Source organism: Mauremys reevesii, linkage group 1, assembly GCF_016161935.1.
Source record: "Mauremys reevesii isolate NIE-2019 linkage group 1, ASM1616193v1, whole genome shotgun sequence".
NCBI lineage: Eukaryota > Metazoa > Chordata > Testudines > Geoemydidae > Mauremys > Mauremys reevesii.
Genome location: NC_052623.1, coordinates 45622121 through 45642858, shown reverse-complemented (window position 1 = coordinate 45642858; position 20738 = coordinate 45622121). Strand labels below are relative to the sequence as shown.

The window sequence follows — 20738 nt, the reverse complement described above, 5'->3', positions numbered from 1 at the left end:
CTCCCTTAACTCCTGTGCAACAGTTTAACATCTTTTGAGATAGTTTGAAGCTACCTCACAACCAGGAGTGATTCCACATTACAGTATTAACTCAAGTGATCCACCCTTGAGATTATTCCCTTGTATTAGCTATGGGAGTTACCTCCTGCATCCACGTGAACATTCTGTTTACTTGTGTGTGATTCCAAGGCTTTTGGGGACCCATCTCATTGTAGTGCTACGTTAAACTGCACTGCTCCCTGAATGCTTTTGCAAGTGTAATGAGGGAGAACATGTCTGCCCCTTCTGGGGATTCTGGTTGGAAGTGGTATGAACCTAATAACTCAGTGAAGTAAACCAGTTCCATTTGGGCTCGCTTCAGATTTCTCTCTGGAGAAACATTCCTATGGGTGGCAAAAGCATGTATCCAACTTGTGGACCCTGCTAGCGTCACACCAAAGATCCACTGGTACCTTCGTGTCAGCCTTTGGCCAGCTGGCAGCATACTGAGGCAGTCCCCTTGGGGTCATTCTTAACAAACAGAGCTCTGTGCTGAATATAGATGAGTAAAGTTGCTGATGCTGGAAACTGTGCAAGTGGGGGAAAGAAGGCTGAGAAGGCCTATGTGCAATGGTAGGTGGCTTCTGATCAGAAAACAGAGAGAGGTAGATGGCAAGAAAAGGGCATGGGGTGGGAGGTGTTGGAGGATTGTTGGAAGACATTGGAAGACTAGCGGTTTTTGCTTGTGTTGTGGCATTAGCCTGTATCCAGGCTACAGATAAGACATGTTAGCAACTGTTGAGGGAATCTCACTGGAAGTCTGTCCTACACCCGCAGTTATGTCCGCCAGCTTTTGTTATATCATCACCACACGTGAGTGATTGGATTTTTGTATGTGGATGGGGTCGGGAACACTCAAGCTCTGCCTTGTTACCTTGCTAGTGGTCCTGTCTACCTGGATCTTAAGGGGAGTGGGGGTCTCAGTTGAGTTGAGCTAACTTACTTTTTGGAGAGGGTTAGGGTGGAGAACTTGTTCTTATAGTCAGTCAGGGCCACTGTTGAGATGTGTTTCAGCTGAGTTCCAGAGCTGATGGATGGTTGGTGGGTTGTTTTTTTTTAAATTGTTTTGATCTTCATTTGTGAACAATTTAATGGAGTGGAAGCTGGGGCGAGTTAGGGCTTCAGATATGGTGAAGGAATGTACTTGCATCTGCACGTTAGTATTTCCCCACCTACCTGGAGCACCGGAAAGAATGTAAAAGTTCACTCTTTGAATGCCTGGAGAGACTTTAATATTCATAGTCCATGACTTCAGTCAGGATCCATGATGGGGCTGTTAATAAATATTCCATAAGAAACAGATCCAGTTATTTCCATATCTTTATTTTTATTTGAGTTTTATCTGCAATAAGTACTCTACAATTGAAAGAATACACACCCAATACCTGAAGAATGGTTTTGTGGTTAGTTATTGCACTGAGATACAGGTTCTATTTCTGGCTTTTTAGTAGATTTCCTTTGATACCTTGGGCAAATCGCTCAATCTCTCTGTGCCTCTCTATGGAGATACTTCCCTACCTTGCAGGGATGTTGGAGGTGATCAGATACTACTGTAGTAACCATAGAAAAGCCTATAAATAGACTCATGGACTTGAAGGCCAGAAGGAATCATCATGATCGTCTAGTCTGACATCCTGCACGTTGCAGGTCACAGAACCTCACCCACTCTCTCCTGTAACAGACCCTAACTTCTGGTTGAGTTACTGAAGTCTTCAAATCATGATTTAAAGAATTCGTGTTACAGAGAATCCGGCATTTACACTACAAATAAGTGGTATACATTCTGAAGTCCCTTGAAGTGGTGCATGTATTTTCAGAGGGCGAATGCTTGACACTTCCTGAAAATAGGGCTCCTCTAAGGTGTCACAGTTTGGACATCCAAATATAGAAGTATCCAAAATCACTAGTCACTGCTGAAAAAATTCGACCTCTTTTATGTCTGATTCATTAGATCATCCACCAATCTCCCTACCACTGCAGCATTGTTTCCTGTGGTGGTGGGTGGAGCCCCCGTTTGGGGAGGCTAGTTCCGGCTCTGCCCCTTCCTCCCGCTGACATCCCCTCCCATGGCCTGAGGAGCGTGTAGTGCAAGAAATTGCTATATATAGGAATTTGCTATATCGGATAGCAGTTCTTTACAGTAGCAATTTTTTACAATCCTTTACATATGCATAACTGCTACAGGTAGCAAATTCCCACAGATAGCAATTTCTCACACTACAGGCATAATAAATCAAAAACTTCGCCGCAAAACCCTGCAACCAGGGATCTGCCGGCTGTGGCAGCGCCTATTGTACCCGCTGCCCATGCCTGTGGTACAGGTCTCGAAGGTGCAAGCCTAAAGAGTGGCATGGTCAAGGTGCAAAGACAAAAATGGAGAGAGAGGTGCTTAGGAGAGGTATAAGCAATAGGAAGGAATTAGGAGGAAAATGAGTGGCATTGGGACATCTGAGACAAAACACTCAAGCTTTCTCCCCTGTTAGAAGCCAAAGTTGGAATGTGTTTTTGTTTTCTAACTCAGCTAAGCAGAAAGTTAAATAAGAAATCAGCCTAATAGAGCACCTAGTTTCACATCGCAAAATACACTATTTTCAGAGAACTGAGTGCAACATGAACAGGACTCTGACCGTATAATAGATCTGACTTGAACAGAAAATAGATTCACTTTGTACGTTAGTGTGAGTTGCTTTTGGTGCATAAATAGGATTAAGTCATGTTTGAAGAATAAGGGTTTTATTTTTACTCTGTTTTATTTTGTTCTTTGTGCTTCATGTTGAGAGAAGGTAAAAAGTTAGAGACAAATTTATACAATGCGGTCAACTAAAACATTAGAGACCTTTGGGTTTATCAGTCCTCTGTTGAAACTTCAAGGTTTCTGTAGTGCTCAGTAGGTACTTTATGAGCTGTTTACAGAACTTCAGCATGAATTATAGCTACAGCTGTAGTCCATATTTTTAGTATTTGCTAGCAATAACTTATTAAAACATTGACTTACTGTAGCAAGTTGAGATTTTAATATTTAATACATTTTCAAGATGCTTGGCTTGCTTAATTCCCCCCCCTTCCCCCCCCCCTTTACCTCTGTAATTGAACAATAGACCAAGGAATATATTTCAAACTCCTCAGCTCCCAGCAAGGACAGACCGAAAGCAGATTTGCAGTACTTAAACTTGTGAAATACTGACTTTGCTCTGCACTGCAGGTCTCAGGGCACAGACCCTGGTCGATACATTTCATCATGTTCTTCTGAGATGTATGTGCTTCCATGCAAAGGTTTTGGAAGCATTTTGACTTGTTTTGTAAAAAATCAATAGGGCAAAAAAGCAGCACTGTTTGGTATCTTTCCCACATGTAGAAAAGATTTTGAAGTGCCTGGAGTGGAAATACATTTCATTTCACTGGAGAGCCACTGCAACAAAGCAAATTGGTAAAAGACAGCACAGGGAAGGATTTTAGTTTGCAGTTCTGAAGCAGAATATAAAGGCTAGAATGATTGATTGGCTGACCAGGTAATCAGTGCATGTTTAAAGTTCCTAGTGGAAACAAAATAGTAAATATCGCTATTAATTTGAAATAGGACTTCATGATGTAATATAGATACATCCTGGAAAACGGTTGACTCGCCTCTTGCTTGCTGTGTGACTTTAGTCAAGTCATAAACCTTGGTGCCTCAGGACTGTGCTTCAGTTTATCCGTCCATAAAATGAGAATACCTGTGGAGTGAGAGTAATCTCTCTTTAGCTAAAATGGTAACCAGCTTTACATTTTAAGACCAGATTTTTTTTACCTTTTCCCTAAATTGGCTAGACCCCAACAAATTGTCCTTATATCTTATGTGCACTTCTCTGCCCAGAGGGCTTTTTTTTTTTTTAATTTGGTGGTGACTGGACGTAATCTTGAAATGAAAACAGTATGAGAAATCAGGAGGATTTCACTATTAGGATATACTTCAGACTACAATATTTTGTTACCTTAAAATTGCTCTGCATGGTCTGATGGCTATGCATGTTGACCTGAGGGAGCTGGCTAGGAAAGGGAGAGATAATTAGCTTCCTTCCAGGGTTATGAAGTGTATTTAGTGTTTGCAAAGTGCATCCAGCAAGCTTGCCGACAGAAATTCCGGGCCCTGGCCCACGCCCCCCCCCCCCCCCAAAGTGCGGGGCCCTGTGGCCCGCCCAGGCAATTTAAAAGGGCCTGCGGCTCCTGGCAGCAGCGGCTGGGGGCCACCAAGCCCTTTTAAATTGCCTGGGCCCCTTGGAAATTGCCCCTTTGCATCCTCTGTCCCCCCCTTGCCCTCCCGGTCAGCGGGCTTGGCATCCAGATCCTTGGATGAAGTCTCTATAAGTGCAAAGTAATATGATGTTATCTAGGCTTAAGCTGATTGTGTTCAAGAGGGAAAATATATGATTTCTGAAGCATCATTCTGAATATTCTCATAAAATATAATTGAATTGAATTTGTTTGATATAGTACCTGTATAGGCCACATATTACAGCGCTTTTTGACTGGAACTATGATGTGAACATTTTTATATATATCATTTCTAAGTTGGATGCTTAGTTTCTTTCCTTTCAGAAGACAAATGGAATTTTGAATTTATCTTGTCTCAGAGAAGGCATGTTTTTCCAACTCCGTGCAAACATGTTCACCCAGGATAGAGCTGTAGCTAGAGGCAAAATTCAGTCTGAAAATACATGTTGTTATTTTGAAGTTCATTGTTTAGGAACTCAATCTTGCAAGAAAAAACACTTTTAATGTTTACCTTCCACTGTCTGTAATGTTCACCTTTTTATGTTCGGGAAAAAATGTGAAATTATTAATTAAGCAATTGAATATGAACAAGAAAAGAGAAATATAATACAGTAAATTAGAACTATTTTGTTTTAATAAACTACAAATATCTCCAGAGTTTAAAAAAAAAAAGAAAATAACTTGAAACTAGGGCTGTCAAGTGATTTAAAAAAATTAATCGCACTTTTAAACAATAATATAATACCATTTATTTAAATATTTTTGGATGTTTTCAACATTTTCAAATATATTGATTTAAATTACAACACAGAATACAAAGTGTACAGTGCTCACTTTATATTTATTTTTTATTACAAATAGTTGCACTGTAAAAAAACAAAAGAAATAGTATTTTTCAATTCACCTAATACAAGTACTGTACTCTTTATCATGAAAGTTGAACCTACAAATGTAGAATTATGTAGAGAAAATAACTGCATTCAAAAATAGAACAATGTAAAACTTTTGAGACTGCAAGTCCACTCAGTCCTACTTCTTGTTCAGCCAGTCTCTCAGACAAACAAGTTTGTTTACATTTGCAGGAGATAATGCTGCCCACTTTTTGTCACCTGAAAGTGAGAACAGGTGTTCGCATGGCACTGTTGTAGCCGGCATCGCAAGATATTTGCGTGCCAGATGCGGCAAAGATTCATATGTCCTTTCATGCTTCAACCACCATTCCAGAGGACACGCGCCCATGCTGATGATGGGTTCTGCTCGATAACAATTCAAAGCAGTGCGGACCAATGCATGTTCATTTTCATCATCTGAGTCAGATGCCACAGCAGAAGGTTGATTATCTTTTTTGGTGGTTCGGATTCTGTATTTTCCTCGTTGGAGTGCTGCTCTTATAAGACTTCTGAAAGCATGCTCCACACCTCATCCTTTTCAGATTTTGGAAGGCACTTCAGATTCTTAAACCTTGGGTCGAGTGCTATACCTATCTTTAGAAATCTCATATTGGTACCTTCTTTGCGTTTTGTCAAATCTGCAGTGAAAGTGTTCTTAAAATAAACAATATGTGCTGGTTCATTATCTGAGACTCTATAACATGAAATATATGGCAGAATGTGGGTAAAACAGAGCAGGGGACATACAGATCTCCCCCAGGGAGTTCAGTCACAAATTTAATTAATGCATTATATTTTTTACAAGCGTCATCAGCATGGAAGCATCTCCTTTGGAATGGTGGCCAAAGCATGAAGGGGCATATGAATGTTTAGCATATCTGGCATGTAAATTCCTTGCAATGCCAGATACAAAAGTGCCATGTAAATGCCTGTTCTCACTTTCAGGTGACAAAAAGTGGGCAGCATTATCTCCTGTAAATGTAAACAAACTTGTTTGTCTTATCGACTGGCCGAACAAGAAGTAGGATTGAGTAGACTTGTAGGGTCTGAAGTTTTACATTGTTTTGTTTTTGAGTGCAGTTATGTAACACAAAAAAATCTACATTTGTAAATTGCACTTTCACAACAAAGAGATTGCACTAGGATACTTGCATGAGGTGATTCGTTTATAAGCCAACCCCTCCCAAGATGGATAAGTAAAAATGGAAAAATTTTATGACCCGTTCATAAGCCGACCCTATAATTCAGGGGTCAGCAAACTTTTTGGATCCCGGGCCATCAGGATAAGCCACTGGTGAACCGAGATGGTTGGTTTGCCTCGAGTGTCCACAGGCATGGAGATAAACCTAAGTAAACAAAGTGTCCAGGCGCACCAGCTGCTTACTCTGATGGGCCGGGAGAGCAACTGGTGGGGAAATTTGGGGGAGGGGAGAGAAGCTGGGGGTCAGGGGAGTAACCCCTGTGACCACCCCCCACATGACCCCACCCCTAGCCTGGGACCCCCCACACTCTCCCCATCCGATCCCTTCCCACCTTATCTAGGGAGGATGTCTCTGCCTGGCTGCAGCCTGCTCTGGGGGGGCCAGGCCGGGCAGCGCGGCTGCTTCGGAGGCTGTGGGGAGAGCTGCATGGCCAGAAGTAAAGAGACTCTGGCCCCGCCTCTTCCCTTCTGGCTCTGCTGGCTGTGCTGCCTCTCCTTGCTCCCTCTGTTGGGGGGAGGGGCTGTGTCCCACCTCTCCCTCTCTATACCCATTCATAAGCCGACCCCCGTCTCTGGTGCTTCCCTTTTTTACTAAAAAAAATTCGGCTTATGAACAAGTACATACAGTTTCTTTTGTTTATCATTTTTACAGTGCAAATATTTGTAATAAAAAATAATTTACATTTTGATTTCAATTACAACACAGAATACTATATATATGAAAATGTAGAAAAACATCCAAAATATGTATGGGTGGGGAGGGATAGCTCAGTGGTTTGAGCATTGGCCTGCTAAACCCAGGGTTGTGAGTTCAATCCTTGAGGGGGCCACTTAGGGATCTGGGGCAAAAATCAGTACTTGGTCCTGCTAGTGAAGGCAGGGGGCTGGACTTGATGACCTTTCAAGGTCCCTTCCAGTTCTAGGAGATTGGTATATCTCCAATTATTACATTACATTTAATAAATTTCAATTGGTATTCTGTTGTTTAGAAGTGTAATTAAAACTGCAGTTAATTGTGATTAATTTTTTTAATTGCCATTAATTTTTTTTTGAGTTAATCATGTGAGTTAACTACGATTAATCGGCAGCCCTACCTGAAACCTTGAAGCACCTGTCTACACTGCTATCTTATGTTGGTATAACCACGAGCAATGCAGCTATCCAGACTGAACTCCCGGTGTAGATAGTGCTTCTCTGTCAACATAGCTACCCCTCTCAGGAGGTGGAGTACTTATTCCTGTGGGAGAAACTCTCCTGTCATCATATATAGCACTACAGTGGTGCAACTTGCACCACTGTAAGCGTAGACAAATTCTAACTCACAAGAGGTTAATACTGACTGTACTGTCCTATAGCATGTGAGCCTGTTCTTAGCAGTTGTAACTTGTCTTTGTACATATTGACTTGCTTCGGGACTATTTTACTATGTTATTGGTTCATGTTCTTTGAGGGAGGGAAAATGCCCTAAAAAAAGGCACTTAAAACAGAAACTTGATTTTTAATCATACCCAATAGTTCTTCCTAATTCAGTTTAAAACCAAACTTGCTGTATTTTGGATGGTGGATAAAGATTCTTTCTTGAGAGGGAAGGAGTTAAAAAGTTGCCAATAAAACTGCATAGGGGGATGGAGAGGGTGCTGAGCAGGTGAATTAAAGGAGAGAACCACCAGCATAAGCAGAAAGGAAGCATCTGAGCCTTGTGAGAGAAGCCAGAACATTTTATTTTAGTTGTTTTGCTTTTCCTTTCTTTGGTTAGGTCTTATTACTGCTAAGAATTACTAACTATTTGGAGGCATCTAGACAATAAAAAAAAAGAGGGCGGTGCCAGTCCTAAGGACAATGGAAGGGCAGACAGACAAGTAGAGATTAGGAGGAAACATATATTTTACTTACACATGGCAATAAAGTTCACTGTAGACTGCATGACTGAAGTGGGTCTTCAAGGGGGACTTAATGTGGAGAGGATGAAGGCCTTGCAAAGGAGCACAGGAATGCCCTGCCTGTGCAAGGGGAAAACATGTGGCTGTGGCTGTGCAAAGCTGACAGGCAGTGGAAATTAGGAAAGTTGGCAGAGTAGGGAGGGAGGAAACAATGCAAAATGAGACCAGCTCAGGTAGGTAGGAAGGGGCAGAGTTATGCAGAGCTTTGGAGATGGTGATGACAAACTTGAATCTGATGCAGTAGCAAGTGGAGAGCCACGGAAGGGATTCAGAGAGGGGCGTGACATGATCAAAATCAGAAGCAAGGAAAATTTCCAGTGCAATATTTTGTCTGGACTGAAAGAGTTGGTTTAGGGAAGCCAGAGAAGAGGATGTTGCATTAGTTCAGGCCCTTATTATATCTTGTCTTAACAGGAGATTTAGCTGTAGGGATAGAAATAAATGGAGAAATCTTAGAGATATTGAGGAGGCAGAAGTGATGAGACTTTTAGATATGAGCTGAATGTGTCAGGCAGGGGAGAGGAAGTCAAAAATAGCTTGTAAATTACATGCCTGCGTGATGGGGAGAATGATGGTGGTGTTGAAAGTGATAGAGAAGTGTGGAGCTCTAGAAAGTAGATTGGATGTGACTAATACAAAAATTGTATAGGGACTTCTGTGAAGGGCTCTGCAATTATTTAAACTTCCCTCTGTATCTGCCACTTGAAGGGTTTTATTCATTTAAGCTTTTCTGAAATCTCTGTAGGCAGTAAATAAGCTGTTGGGTGTGTGTACAACCTAAGAAAGTTCAGAAAGTATAGTAGATGTCCATGGCAACATGTTTAATTGTTAAATTATGATCTAATTAAACATGTGGATTAATGCTTGTGAAGAGCAGCATGCTTATTTGGCTAGAGCAGGGAGCTGGGGCTTCTGGCTGTTTTTAGCCCTGTCACTGACTTTTGAGACTGTGGGACTCTACAGCAGAAGTTTAATGAGTGTTTACCTCACAGAGTTACGGAGGCTGCATTAACATTTATAACATGCTTTGATCTTTAAAACACAATATAGATATACTTAACCTTTTCTGTCTTTCTTTTTTCCTAGTTACGATTACCTCAACTGGAGAAAAAGGTAGGAAACATGTATTACTCATCCTCAATAAATACATTTGAAAGTTTTTATAAATAGGAAAGTTGCCTACTTCTTGTCTCCTTAATATAAATGTACAGTGTGTTTCTGATGTATAATTTACATTTACTTACCAATGCAATTTTGTATGATTTTATGTAACTCTCTAGAGAGAGTGAGCAGATGGGTACATAGAGGGAAAACATAGGGAGGCTGGTTCTATCAACTTTTAGTGCCACAGGCTTGGCATGATCATATTACCTGTGAGCAATGGAAGCATGACTTAGTTATGCAGATCTTTCAAAACAAGGGGTTGAGGGGGGAAGGGGAAATCAGACCCACATCATGTTTTCTATATACCACTCAATGTGTGTTATGTGGGTCTCTTTTATCTCTCTGGTTTTCCCTTGTTTTTAAAGTGCATTAATTGTTGTGGTAACCATACTATTGATGTCTGCTATGGCTACGTCCATTGCAGACTAAAATCAGTCATATGGTTATTGAAATTCTGGAGTTATCATAGTGATGGTTCTGACCCCATTTGTTGTGTATATGTATTGTATTACATTGAAATAACTAGAAAAAACTATGTTGAGAAAACATTATTAAGGTTGCAAAGTTAGGAGATGCCAGAATTAAACTTGCCCAGCCCCCTTATGTGCATACATTACATTACAGTCTTTAGTTACATGATTATATGCTATTTTTTTCTACAAGACCCCTGTCTCATTCACTTCACAGGATGGAGGTACTCTGGGGCTCAGTCAGGGTGGGGTAGGGAAGCAGACTTGTTTGTAGGACTCCTGTCTCATTTGTTGCAGAAATTAAAAAGTGAGTAGTGAATGAGGTTGGGGAGTATGGTCTCATGGTTAAAGCAGCTGAATGCTGCCTTCGGTAATTAGATTTTATCCCTGCTTCTGCCACAGAGTTCTTATGAGATGTTGGACAAGACACTTCAACCAAACTTTTCACAGGTGGTCACTAATTGTGTGGTCCTCATTTTCTGGGAGCCTAACTTGAGACCCTGCAATCTGATATGCAGAGGAGCTGAGTGTACTCAGCTGCTACTGAGGTCAATAGGGGCTGTGCTTTGAACATATAAAATGCTGTATAATGCCAAGCACTGTAAAAAAACAAACAAAAACAAAACAAAACAAAAAAAAACCACCAAACAGGTTCTAGGCATTTCAATTGGACATACAAAATTAATGAATCCTTTTTACCGCTAATACTTCTGTGCCTTGGTTCACCATCTGTAAAATGGGGATAATAATACCTTCTCACCTCACAGGGGCATTGTGCAAATACCTTTGTGAAGCACTCTGATACTGTATTGATTAGCATAATAGAAAAGCCCAGGAGGAAATTAATAATTCTGAAGAATGAAGAGCTGAATAGAATCTAGTGTAGTTTGTACCTATAGCCCAGGAAATCTAGATATTTAAGACCCGATCCTCAGATCACTGAGCAGCCTTTCCTTTTCCTATAGTTGAACATATTTGTACAGGTTATACCCCCCCAAAAAAGCACCAGTAGAAGAGAAATCTTGTTTGTTCTAAATCTTTCTACTTTTTTTTTTGAAGAAATAACAAAACGAGTCTAACTTGCAGGAAAACATTCACATTTAGGTGTTGATATGAAATCTCCTTTACTTGAATTTTATAGCTCTTATAGTCAGGTTTTTGTTGTGTTTTTTGCATCAGTAGAAAAATGAGCACTCTAGCAGCCCAGGTGGTATCAATAGATTCCTGTGATTTTTAAACCAAGAGCCCATATCCTTGCTGATAAATTTCTGCCTCACATTTCAAGTGTATTATGTTTAAATCCTGTTACAGCAGTGCTTGATTATAATTTTCTATTTAATTTAACAATAGGTACATAGAACTACATGAGTGATCTATCTCTTGTTTGATATTTTCTCCCCTAATTTGCCTTATTTTTAAACATGTGAATTGTTTTGAATCTGATATACAACCACATGAAAACCAGTAGACCCTAAGCCTATACACATGCAAGGCTCTAACGATAACCACATGAGGAAATCTAGAGTGGTGTGGTGTCATGAGTGTCTCTGGGTGTACATGTCTAATCCAGTTTCCCAAAGTTGATTTCTCTATCTGAAGATTATCACAAGAGTTTAAGAAAACCCTTTTTATTAATTATGTACAAACTAGGCCTCTGTTCTCCCACATGTTTTGATTCTGTAAGACAGGTTGTTAGAAAACATACTAAATGTAAGTGGTAAGTGCATTTTTATTTTGTTTGGTGCAGTGGGAATTCTGTAGGGTTTTCTGTAGAGTTCTTTCTGTCAGTCTTGAACCTCTCGTCAGTGAAACCCTTCCTTCAGCTGAAGAAGATTTCATATAGATCCCTCAAAAGCCTCAGCACTACTGAGTGATGCAAGACCTGCTCTTCTTCTAAGCACTCAGCTACTCCCTGTGCAGTATTGCCAGCACCAGTTTAATTAATGAACAAAGTCTGAGTAAAAAAACAGGAGTACTAGTGGCACCTTAAAGACTAACAAATTTATTTAAGCATGAGCTTTCGTGAGCTACAGCTCACTTCTTCGGATGCATAGAATGGAACACACAGACAGGGGATATTTATACATACAGAGAACATGAAAAGGTGGAAGTATGCATACCAACAGGCAGAGTCTAATCAATTGAGATGAGCTATCGTTAGCAGGAGGAAAAAAACTTTTTGAAGTGATAATTAAGATGGCCCATAGAAGGTGTGAGGAGAACTTAACATAGGGAAATAGATTCAATTGGTGTAATGACCCAACCATTCCCAGTCTTTGTTTAGGCCACAGTTAATAGTATCTAGTTTGCATATTAATTCAAGTTCAGCAGTTTCTCTTTGGAGTCTGTTTTTGAAGTTTTTTTTGTTGCAAAATTGCCACCTTCAAGTCTGTCACTGAGTGGTTAGAGAGGTTGAAGTGTTCTCCCACTGGTTTTTGAATGTTATGATTCCTGATGTCAGATTTGTGTGCATTTATTCTTTTGCGTAGAGACTGTCCGGTTTGGCCAATGTACATGGCAGAGGGGTATTGCTGGCACATGATGGCATATATCACGTTGGTAGATGTGCAGGTATACGAGCCCCTGATGGCGTGTGTGATGTGATTAGGTCCTGTGATGGTGTCACTTGAATGGATATGTGGACAGAGCTGGCATCGGGCTTTGTTGCAAGGATAGGTTCCTGGGTTAGTGTTTATGTTGTATGGTGTGCGGTTGCTGGTGAGTATTTGCTTCAGGTTGGGAGGGGCCCTGAATACATTCCCCTTCCACTTGTCAGTTCAGTGTCACTAGACCACTTAGTCTGCCAACTTACATTTGTTCAGTGAATACCGCAGAAGTAACTCTGCCAATCCCTTTAGTTGACTGCAGTTAAAATGCTGTTAAATTTACAGATTTTTCTTAACACGTCAAACAAAGTTAGACTTTATGGTTATGATCTCCAATTATGTTAGAACTGTGAAATGACTTTCCCTGCTAGTTGGTGCTGGGGTTATTTTATTCTTTCCTTTCCTTCATCTGGTTTGTACTTATAAGAAAATAAACAGATCTTAATAGGAAACCAGCTAATGCATATTTATACTTGGAGCCAGCACAAGGATCTTTGAAGGGTTGCCCTCAATGAGTCCTGCTGCTACTGCCTTTGCAGGTTGGGTGGAGTCTAGAAGGGAAGCTGCTGAATCTGGTGTCTTCCACCCAGGGCCGTTGCAACCATTTAGGCGATCTAGGCGGTTGCCTAGGGCACTAGGATTTGGGGGGCGGCATTTTCTTTGGCAGTGACCACGGCGGACGGATCTTCGTCCGCCCCGGTCACCGCCGGCATTTAGGCGGAGGGAGCTGGGGCAGGGGAGCACGGGGAGGGCTGCTTGCAGCAAGTAAGGAGGGGGGAGCGGCATGCAGGGGAACTCCCCCGCCCCAGCTCACCCCTGCCCCCCCGCTTCCTCTCCGAGCACGCTATGGCTGCTTCACTTCTCCCGCCTCCCAGGCTTGCCGCACCTAAGCTGATTGGCGCCGCAAGCCGGGGAGGCGGGAGAAGTGAAACAGCGACGGCGTGCTCGGTGTGGAGGCGGAGCAGGGGTGACTGGGGCGGGGGGGGTGCCTCAAGGTGGAGGGTGGGGAGCTGCCGCAGGGGGGGCGCCTCAGGGCGGGGGGGACGGGGAAGGGCACAAGATAGAAGTTTCGCCTAGGGCGCGAAACATCCTTGCACCGGCCCTGCTTCCACCCCACCCCACCCCACCCCATCTTTAGCCTAAGAGGCACCTGCATGCAGAATCCCTTTCCCAACGGCAGCAGTAACGACAGCACGTGAGGCAGGATAGAGAGGCAGGGGCCTGTTCAGCATGGGGCCAACCTCCAAAGGACAGGACCCTGATCCCAGGGACTTCCTCTGCATGGCATACAGTAGCAGCTGGACCCATCTGGGCAGGACACTCAAAAGGCTCCTGTTCCCCTTGAAGTGTATAGCTGTAGAGGGCTGACATTCAGCTTCCCGTGCTGTATGACATAGAAATCATAGAATTGTAGGGCTGGAAAGGAGCTTGAGGTAATCTAGCTCAGCCCCCTGCACTGAGAAAGGATTAAGTATACCTAGACCATCCTTGACAGCTGCTTGTCTAGCCTGTCCTTAAAAACCTCCCAGTGATGGGGATTCCACAACCTCCCTAGGTAACCTGTACCAGTGCTTACCTATCCTTATACACCTCTACCCCGATATAACACGAATTCGGATATAACGCGGTAAAGCAGTGCTCTCGGGGGGCGGGGCTGCGCACTCCGGCGGATCAAAGCAAGTTCGATATAACGTGGTTTCACCTATAACGTGGTAAGATTTTTTGGCTCCCGAGGACAGCGTTATATCGGGGTAGAGGTGTAGTTAAAACATTTTTCCTAATATCTAACCTAAATCTCCCTTGCTGCACATTAAGGCCATTACTTCTTGTCATACCTTCAGTGGATATGGAGAACAATTGACCACCGTCCTCTTTATAACAACCCTTAACATATTTGAAGACTCTTATCAGGTCCTGTTTTCTCTCCCCCAACTCCCCGCCCACTCCCCCCAAGTCTTCTCTGGAATAAACAAGTCCAGTTCTTTCAACCTTTTCTCATATATCAGGTTTTCTAAACCTGTTACCGCTTTTTGTTGCTCTCCTCTGGAGACTCTGCAATTTGTCTGTATCTTTCTTAAAGTGTGGTGCCAAAAACTGGACACACTACTCCAGCTGAGACCTCACCAGTGCCGAATAGAGTGGAACAGTTACCTCCCATGTCTTACACAAGACATGCCTGTTAATACAGCCCAGAATGATGTTTGCCTTTTTCTATAACAGCACTGCACTGCTGACTCATGTTCAGTTTGTGAGTCCCTGTACCCTCTCACTCCGATCCTTCGTTGCTGCCTAGCCAGTTATTTTCCATTTTGTATTTGTGCATTTGATTTTTCCTTTTTAGGTGTACTACTTTGCACTGGTCTTTATTGAATTTCATCTTGTTGGTTTTAGATGTTCTCCCATTTATAAAGACCATTTTGAATTCTAATCCTGTCCTCCAAAATGCTTGTAACCCCTCCCAGCTTGGTGTCGTCTGCAGAGTTCTCTATCTTCCTGATTTCATCACTTTTGCAAGAAGTCTAGACAGTTTTCTCTTTCTGCTAAGTATTGCTAGCACGGCCACAAATTTCTGCCCTCATTGCCACTAACTACTGTCTGTGCTACCATCTGTAGTTGCTTATTTGCATTGCAGTAGCACCTAGCCCCAGTAAGGGCTTAGGGGGAGGGGAATGGGTGTGTGTGTGTGTGTGTGCGCGCGCTAGAGAGGCCTCCAACCCTCAAAGAACTTGCATTTTAAGTGTAATCTTCTGTGTTTTAGTTAACTCCCTACTGCTAAGACAGTTTATTTGTGCCCTGCCCTCGTGCATCCATCACTTCCTCTTTCTGGTTCTAACTATTCCACTCTTCTCACCCCCTTGCACTGATTTACCCAGCCACCTCCATTGTAATCTTAAATTTACCTTTGTCCTCCTTCCCCAACCCACCTTCCTGTTTTTATCATGCCTCCTATTATGTCTAAACTTAGACATGAAGCTTTTTAGAGAAGACACCATCTTCTTTGTTCTGTATAGTGCTAGTACCCTGGAACATTTCATAAAGAAATAAGCATTCATGTCACATGGTGGCAGTTTTTAGGACTCTGTATATGAATATAAAGTTATTTTTGCTGACTGCTATGTCACTTGAGTCCCACTAGCTCTATTCCATGAATGTTAAAATCATTCTAATCTCCCTCTAAAGCTATGTCTACACTACACAGCTTTTAGCGACAGGGCTGTGCCACTACAGCCGTACCGTTAAAAGGCGCTCAGTGTAGCCGCTGTTTGTTGCCAGGAGAGAGCTCTCCTGCTGACAAAACTTCCCAGTGAGCAGCAGTAGCTTTGTCGGCAGGAGAGCGCTCCTACCGACAAAGCACTGTTCACACCGGTGCTTTTCCTTGACAAAACTTTTGTCTTTCAGAGGGGGTGGGGGGGGTTGTTTTGTTTTTAACACCTCTGAACGACAAAAGTTTTGTCATTCATTTACCAGTGTAGACAAAGCCTAAGGCAGGGGAGATAGGGGCAGGGGCAGAAGTGCCCTATTAGGAAAAACCCTAGGAACAGCCAAGTGCATGAAGAAGTTTAGGTTAAGGTTCATGTTGTGCACAACAACATACCCTCTTTCCCCCTTTAGGAGTTAAGTGTGGCCCTATCCAGTGTGTGTGTGTGCATGGTTTGGAGCAGGTGGAAGTGCCACAAGCTTACTGTCTACTTCATGCCATCCTTAAAACATATTAAATATAGCTTCTTTAAATGTTTATTTCTATATCAGCATAGCAAAGTAGATCAAGCTTCCCCCTTCTTGGAAGGGAAGATAACATAAATGGTTGATGTTATTTCCTCATTTTAAGAGGTTTGCTGCCTGACGCCACACAGCTGTTTAATCTCAAAAGTAGGTGGGAGCAGCTGTTCATAGTGGCTAGTTTTAAGACTCTTACGTAGTAAGGTATGAATATAGTAAATGGAATGCTTGTGGGGGTGACAATTTCAGGATTTCGGTGACATCGACATGCCTGCTAATTAGTGTTCCATTATCTTCCAACGCTGTTTAGATTGGAAATGTGCCTCTTGGGAAATTGAATAGGATTTAGGCTGGTGAAGAGCAATGAAGCCAGGAGGAAGGAGATAGTTATTTGGCTGCAGTTTTGCTGCTGTTAACTTTACTTCAGCCTCATTTCATCTGATGGAGAAGGGAATTCAATGGGAGACTGACAAGCTGGACCACTCCTTGGTTTCTCTGTCTCTTAGCTTAATTTGAGTTAAAGTAGTTCATGTATCTTCTTAGACAGAAGTGTACTTGGTGCTCAAAATCAGTTAGAGGATATCTTGCCTTGAGGCTGCTTGAGTCACAGCAGCTTGATGATTCAGCACTTTGATTTCTTTGACTAGATAAATATGCTGGAACAACTTAGGCTACAGTCTTGAGTTAGCTTAGTTGCTTTGCTCATATAGGTCCTTAAGGTAGGTCTTTCTCCTTTTGGAGTCTGTCTGCATCATACCAACAGTCAGTGGTTCCTGTTTACTTCTGGTAGGAGGCGTAGATCATGTGGTGCACTGGAGAAGCATTGTTAACTGTCCCCAGGTCCACACGTCAAGTATGTTGCTCGCCTGATTTCTAATGGCTTCTTCAATTCCTAGGTACAGATTTAGCAGGAAGGAAGGAAGGTTCAGTCATTTTTCTTCCATTATCCAGTAAGGGTGTCTGACTGACCAGTTTGCATTGTGTAAGCTCTACATTCATCTTTAGGTATTCTTACATCATCAGTGACGTTACCTGTATAGATCTCCATTCTTAAAACATATGACATGCAGACCTAGGAACTGTTAAAGTTAGCCTAGCAAGAAGCTGAATGTATCAGTGCATTCTCCTTATGGTATAAACATGTCAGCAGTTTAAAGAGAGACCCCTCTTTTCCTGTTTCCTTATATTCTCAGCTCCCACCTCGGGTCAGATCCTGGAATTGCCTCACTCTAATCCAGTGGTCTCCAAAGTTTTTGTGTCATGCCGCCCCTTACCCATAATGGACTCTGTCTGTGCCCCGCTGGGGGCAGAGTGGGGCTGGGTGGTGCCCCGTCCCTGCCCCCCCGTGGGGGCTGGCTATGCTGCACACTCCTCCCGAACATTCCTCCGCCCCACAGTTTTGGGACCACTGCTCTTATCTTACTGCTGTTAGCTGTGTTACTTTAGTGTTATTCATTGGTATTGCATTGAAAATAGCACGGTATTAAATTTGGCATCTAATCAGTGGCCAATTATTTTCAACTTCCACAAGATGCCACACATCAGCATACAATGAGTTCTGCCTTCATCTATCTAGAGCAGTGGTTGCCAACCTTTTTATGCCCAAGACCACTTTGAATTTAAGGGCAACCCAGGCTCTGCCCCGCCCCTTCTGCAAAGCCTCGCCACTCTCACTCCATTCCCCCCTCTCTCCATCACTCGCTCTCCCTGACCCTCACTCACTTTTACTGGGCTCGGGTAGGGGTTTGGGGTTTGGGCTGGGGATGGGTTTGCAGTGTGGGAGGGGGCTCTGCACTGAGCCTAGAGAAGGGGGTTGGGGTGCAGGAGGGGGTGAGGGGTGCAAGCCCTGGGAGGGAATTTGGGTGCAGGAGGAGGCTCTGGGCTGCGGCAGAGTGTTGGGGTACAGGAGGGGGTATAGAGTGCTGGCTCTGGGAGGGGGATCAGGGCTGGGCTAGGGGGTTGGGGTGCAGAAAGGGGTACAGGGTGCTGTCTCTGGGAGGGGGGGGTAGGGCTGCGGCATGGAGTTCGGGGTGTAGGAGAGGATTCAGGGTGCTGGCTCTGGGAGGGGGCTCAGGGCTAGGGATTGGGGTGTGGCCTCCTGCCAAGCAGCACTTAACTTCCAGCAGCTCCCAGTCGGTGGTGTAGTATGGCTGCTGCTAAGGCAGGCTCCCTGCCTACCCTGGCCCCATGCTGCTCCCAGAAGGAGCCAACGTGCCCCTGGGGGCAGGGGGCAGCATGTGGCTCCGCATGCTGCCCCTCTCTGTAAGCACCACCCCCGCAGCTCCCATTCGCCACAGTTCCCCGTTCCTGGCCAATGAGAGCTGCGAGGATGGTGCTTGCAGGCAGGAGCAGCATATAGAGGGAGACCCCTGGCCATGGGGCATGCTGGCTGCTTCCAGGAGCAGCGTGGGGCTGGGGTAGGCAAGGAGCCTATGTTAGTGGCAGCCCCGCTGCGCTGCCGGAGATTGCGATCAACTGGGAGATCCTCCTAGGATTGACCTGTCGGTCGCAGTCGACCGGTTGATGACCACTGATCTAGATAGATCTTCTCAAGATGTTACAGAGAAGTAGAAACTGGTCAAACTAGTCTTGGATATCATGACTTTGTTCAGCCCTGGCCACCAGCATTAACCCAAGCACCATAAATTGTGGTGCTATATTCATCATGTCATTTTAAGCACTTGCTCAATCTCCTGTGATGGCTTCAAATCACCCAATGGATTCTCTCTTTCCAGCGCCATGAATCCAGTTATAAACCTCTGATATAATTCCTACCAAGAATGGCTGTGGTCTATATGTGTGTCTGCTTCATACTACAGATCAGTGGCCAACTGCTTCTTGGTTTCCTTCCCCTCCTCCCAAAATGCTAGAGATGATAGCTCCCATTAAATGATTTTGAAATTGCCCTGTGGTATATTAACACCAGAGAACAAATCTCTCATCTTTTGACACAAGGGTCCTGCTTCTGTTTTTGCACATGAGATTATATCCAACTCTTTCAGGAACCTGACCACGAGTTGTTTGCAGTGCAGATGCTTCCCTTTAGTCCAGAAGAGAGCCTAGAAATACTTTATTTTGCAACCCTAAGGAGAAGTTGGATCATCCAGTTCTCATGAGTCTCCCAGACACTGTTAACTAATCATAAACATAACATAACATATCTTGAAATTAGCTACACCTTTTCCTTAGGTCAGCACCATTAAAAGAAATTGAGTCCATTGTGTGTTAAAGGCCAGCAGATCCTACTTTCCACTATGGTTGTGACAGTGGGGAAGGGATAGCTTAGTGGTTTGAGCATTGGCCTGCTAAACTCAGGGTTGTGAGTTCAATCCTTGAGAGGGTTACTTAGGGATCTGGGGCAAAAATTGGTCCTGCTAGTGAAGGCAGGGGGCTGGACTCCATGACCTTTCAAGGTCCCTTCCAGTTCTAGGAGATGGGTATATCTCCTATTATTATTTATTTATTATAGTGCTGAGTCTACATTTTAGTTACAAATGTTCCTTTTTATTTGGCAGGTAGAAGCAGAGAAGGCACCAAGAGTTATACAGACAAAAAATAATCAGAAAGGCAGAAGTTCTCATTATCACAAATGTTCATACAGAAATAAGATGTTACATCAAGAATTCCCATTATCTAGTCCCTAGCCCTTTATTATAAGTATAAAGAATAGCTTTTCCAAGATGGAATCAGAGTGGGAGCCTAGTATATTAAAAACTATAGCAAAATCCAAATGCGATTAATGTTTACCTTGTTTGAATTACAGTACAGGTACATTTACATTTTAATATTATTTACAACCCCTTTTCAACACCTAGTAGTAATACAATATAGTTATAATATTGGCATGTAACTTTTTTTAGTGCAATGCTTAGACTTTATAAGATATATATATATAGCATAACCCAAATTTTACATTAACTTGAGTGTTTTCAGTATCTGGTATCATTTACTTCATTTGCTAACAATATATTATACTGTACATGGACTGAATTTAGTAATCGAACCAATTGGAATATACTGTTGCCTGTCTGTCAAGATAATTTAAATGTATACTTCCAGCTTTTTTATTTTGCTATTTCAGACATCAGACACTTTATTTTAGTTTTACTGAGGGTGGGTACGTGGGAATGAAGGTGTGTTTCTGAAGTTGTGGGTTGCTGCTGTCATGATGAGACTCATTCAGTTGTGTAAAAAAAAAAAAAAAAAAAGTGGGGGTGTAAGTGGGGAAATTGCTTCATGACCAAGATTTTGATCATCATTATTTTAGTAGCCAATTAAATGAATCATTTCTGAAGATGAAGTAGCACTCATCATATCTGGTGGGCTATCAAGTGGATTTAGACAACTTCTTTATAGGGCTAAGCCCACTCAGATGTGCTAGTATTCCTAATTATCCAGTGGGTTTAAGTGCAATTTATCTTACTGGCTTGCAGAAGAGAAATAACTTATCTACACCC

General features: G+C 42.9%; 1 protein-coding gene across 2 annotated transcripts in view; it reads left to right on the top strand.

Moving 5' to 3' along the window:
- Positions 1-20738, top strand: part of ZDHHC20 (zinc finger DHHC-type palmitoyltransferase 20) — a 75835-nt gene that overhangs the window by 21314 nt on the left and 33783 nt on the right. For both annotated transcript variants that reach the window (XM_039538929.1, XM_039538935.1), the window contains exon 2: positions 9408-9434. In XM_039538929.1, the coding sequence (XP_039394863.1) occupies positions 9408-9434 (27 nt within the window). The remainder of the gene's footprint in view (positions 1-9407; positions 9435-20738) is intronic.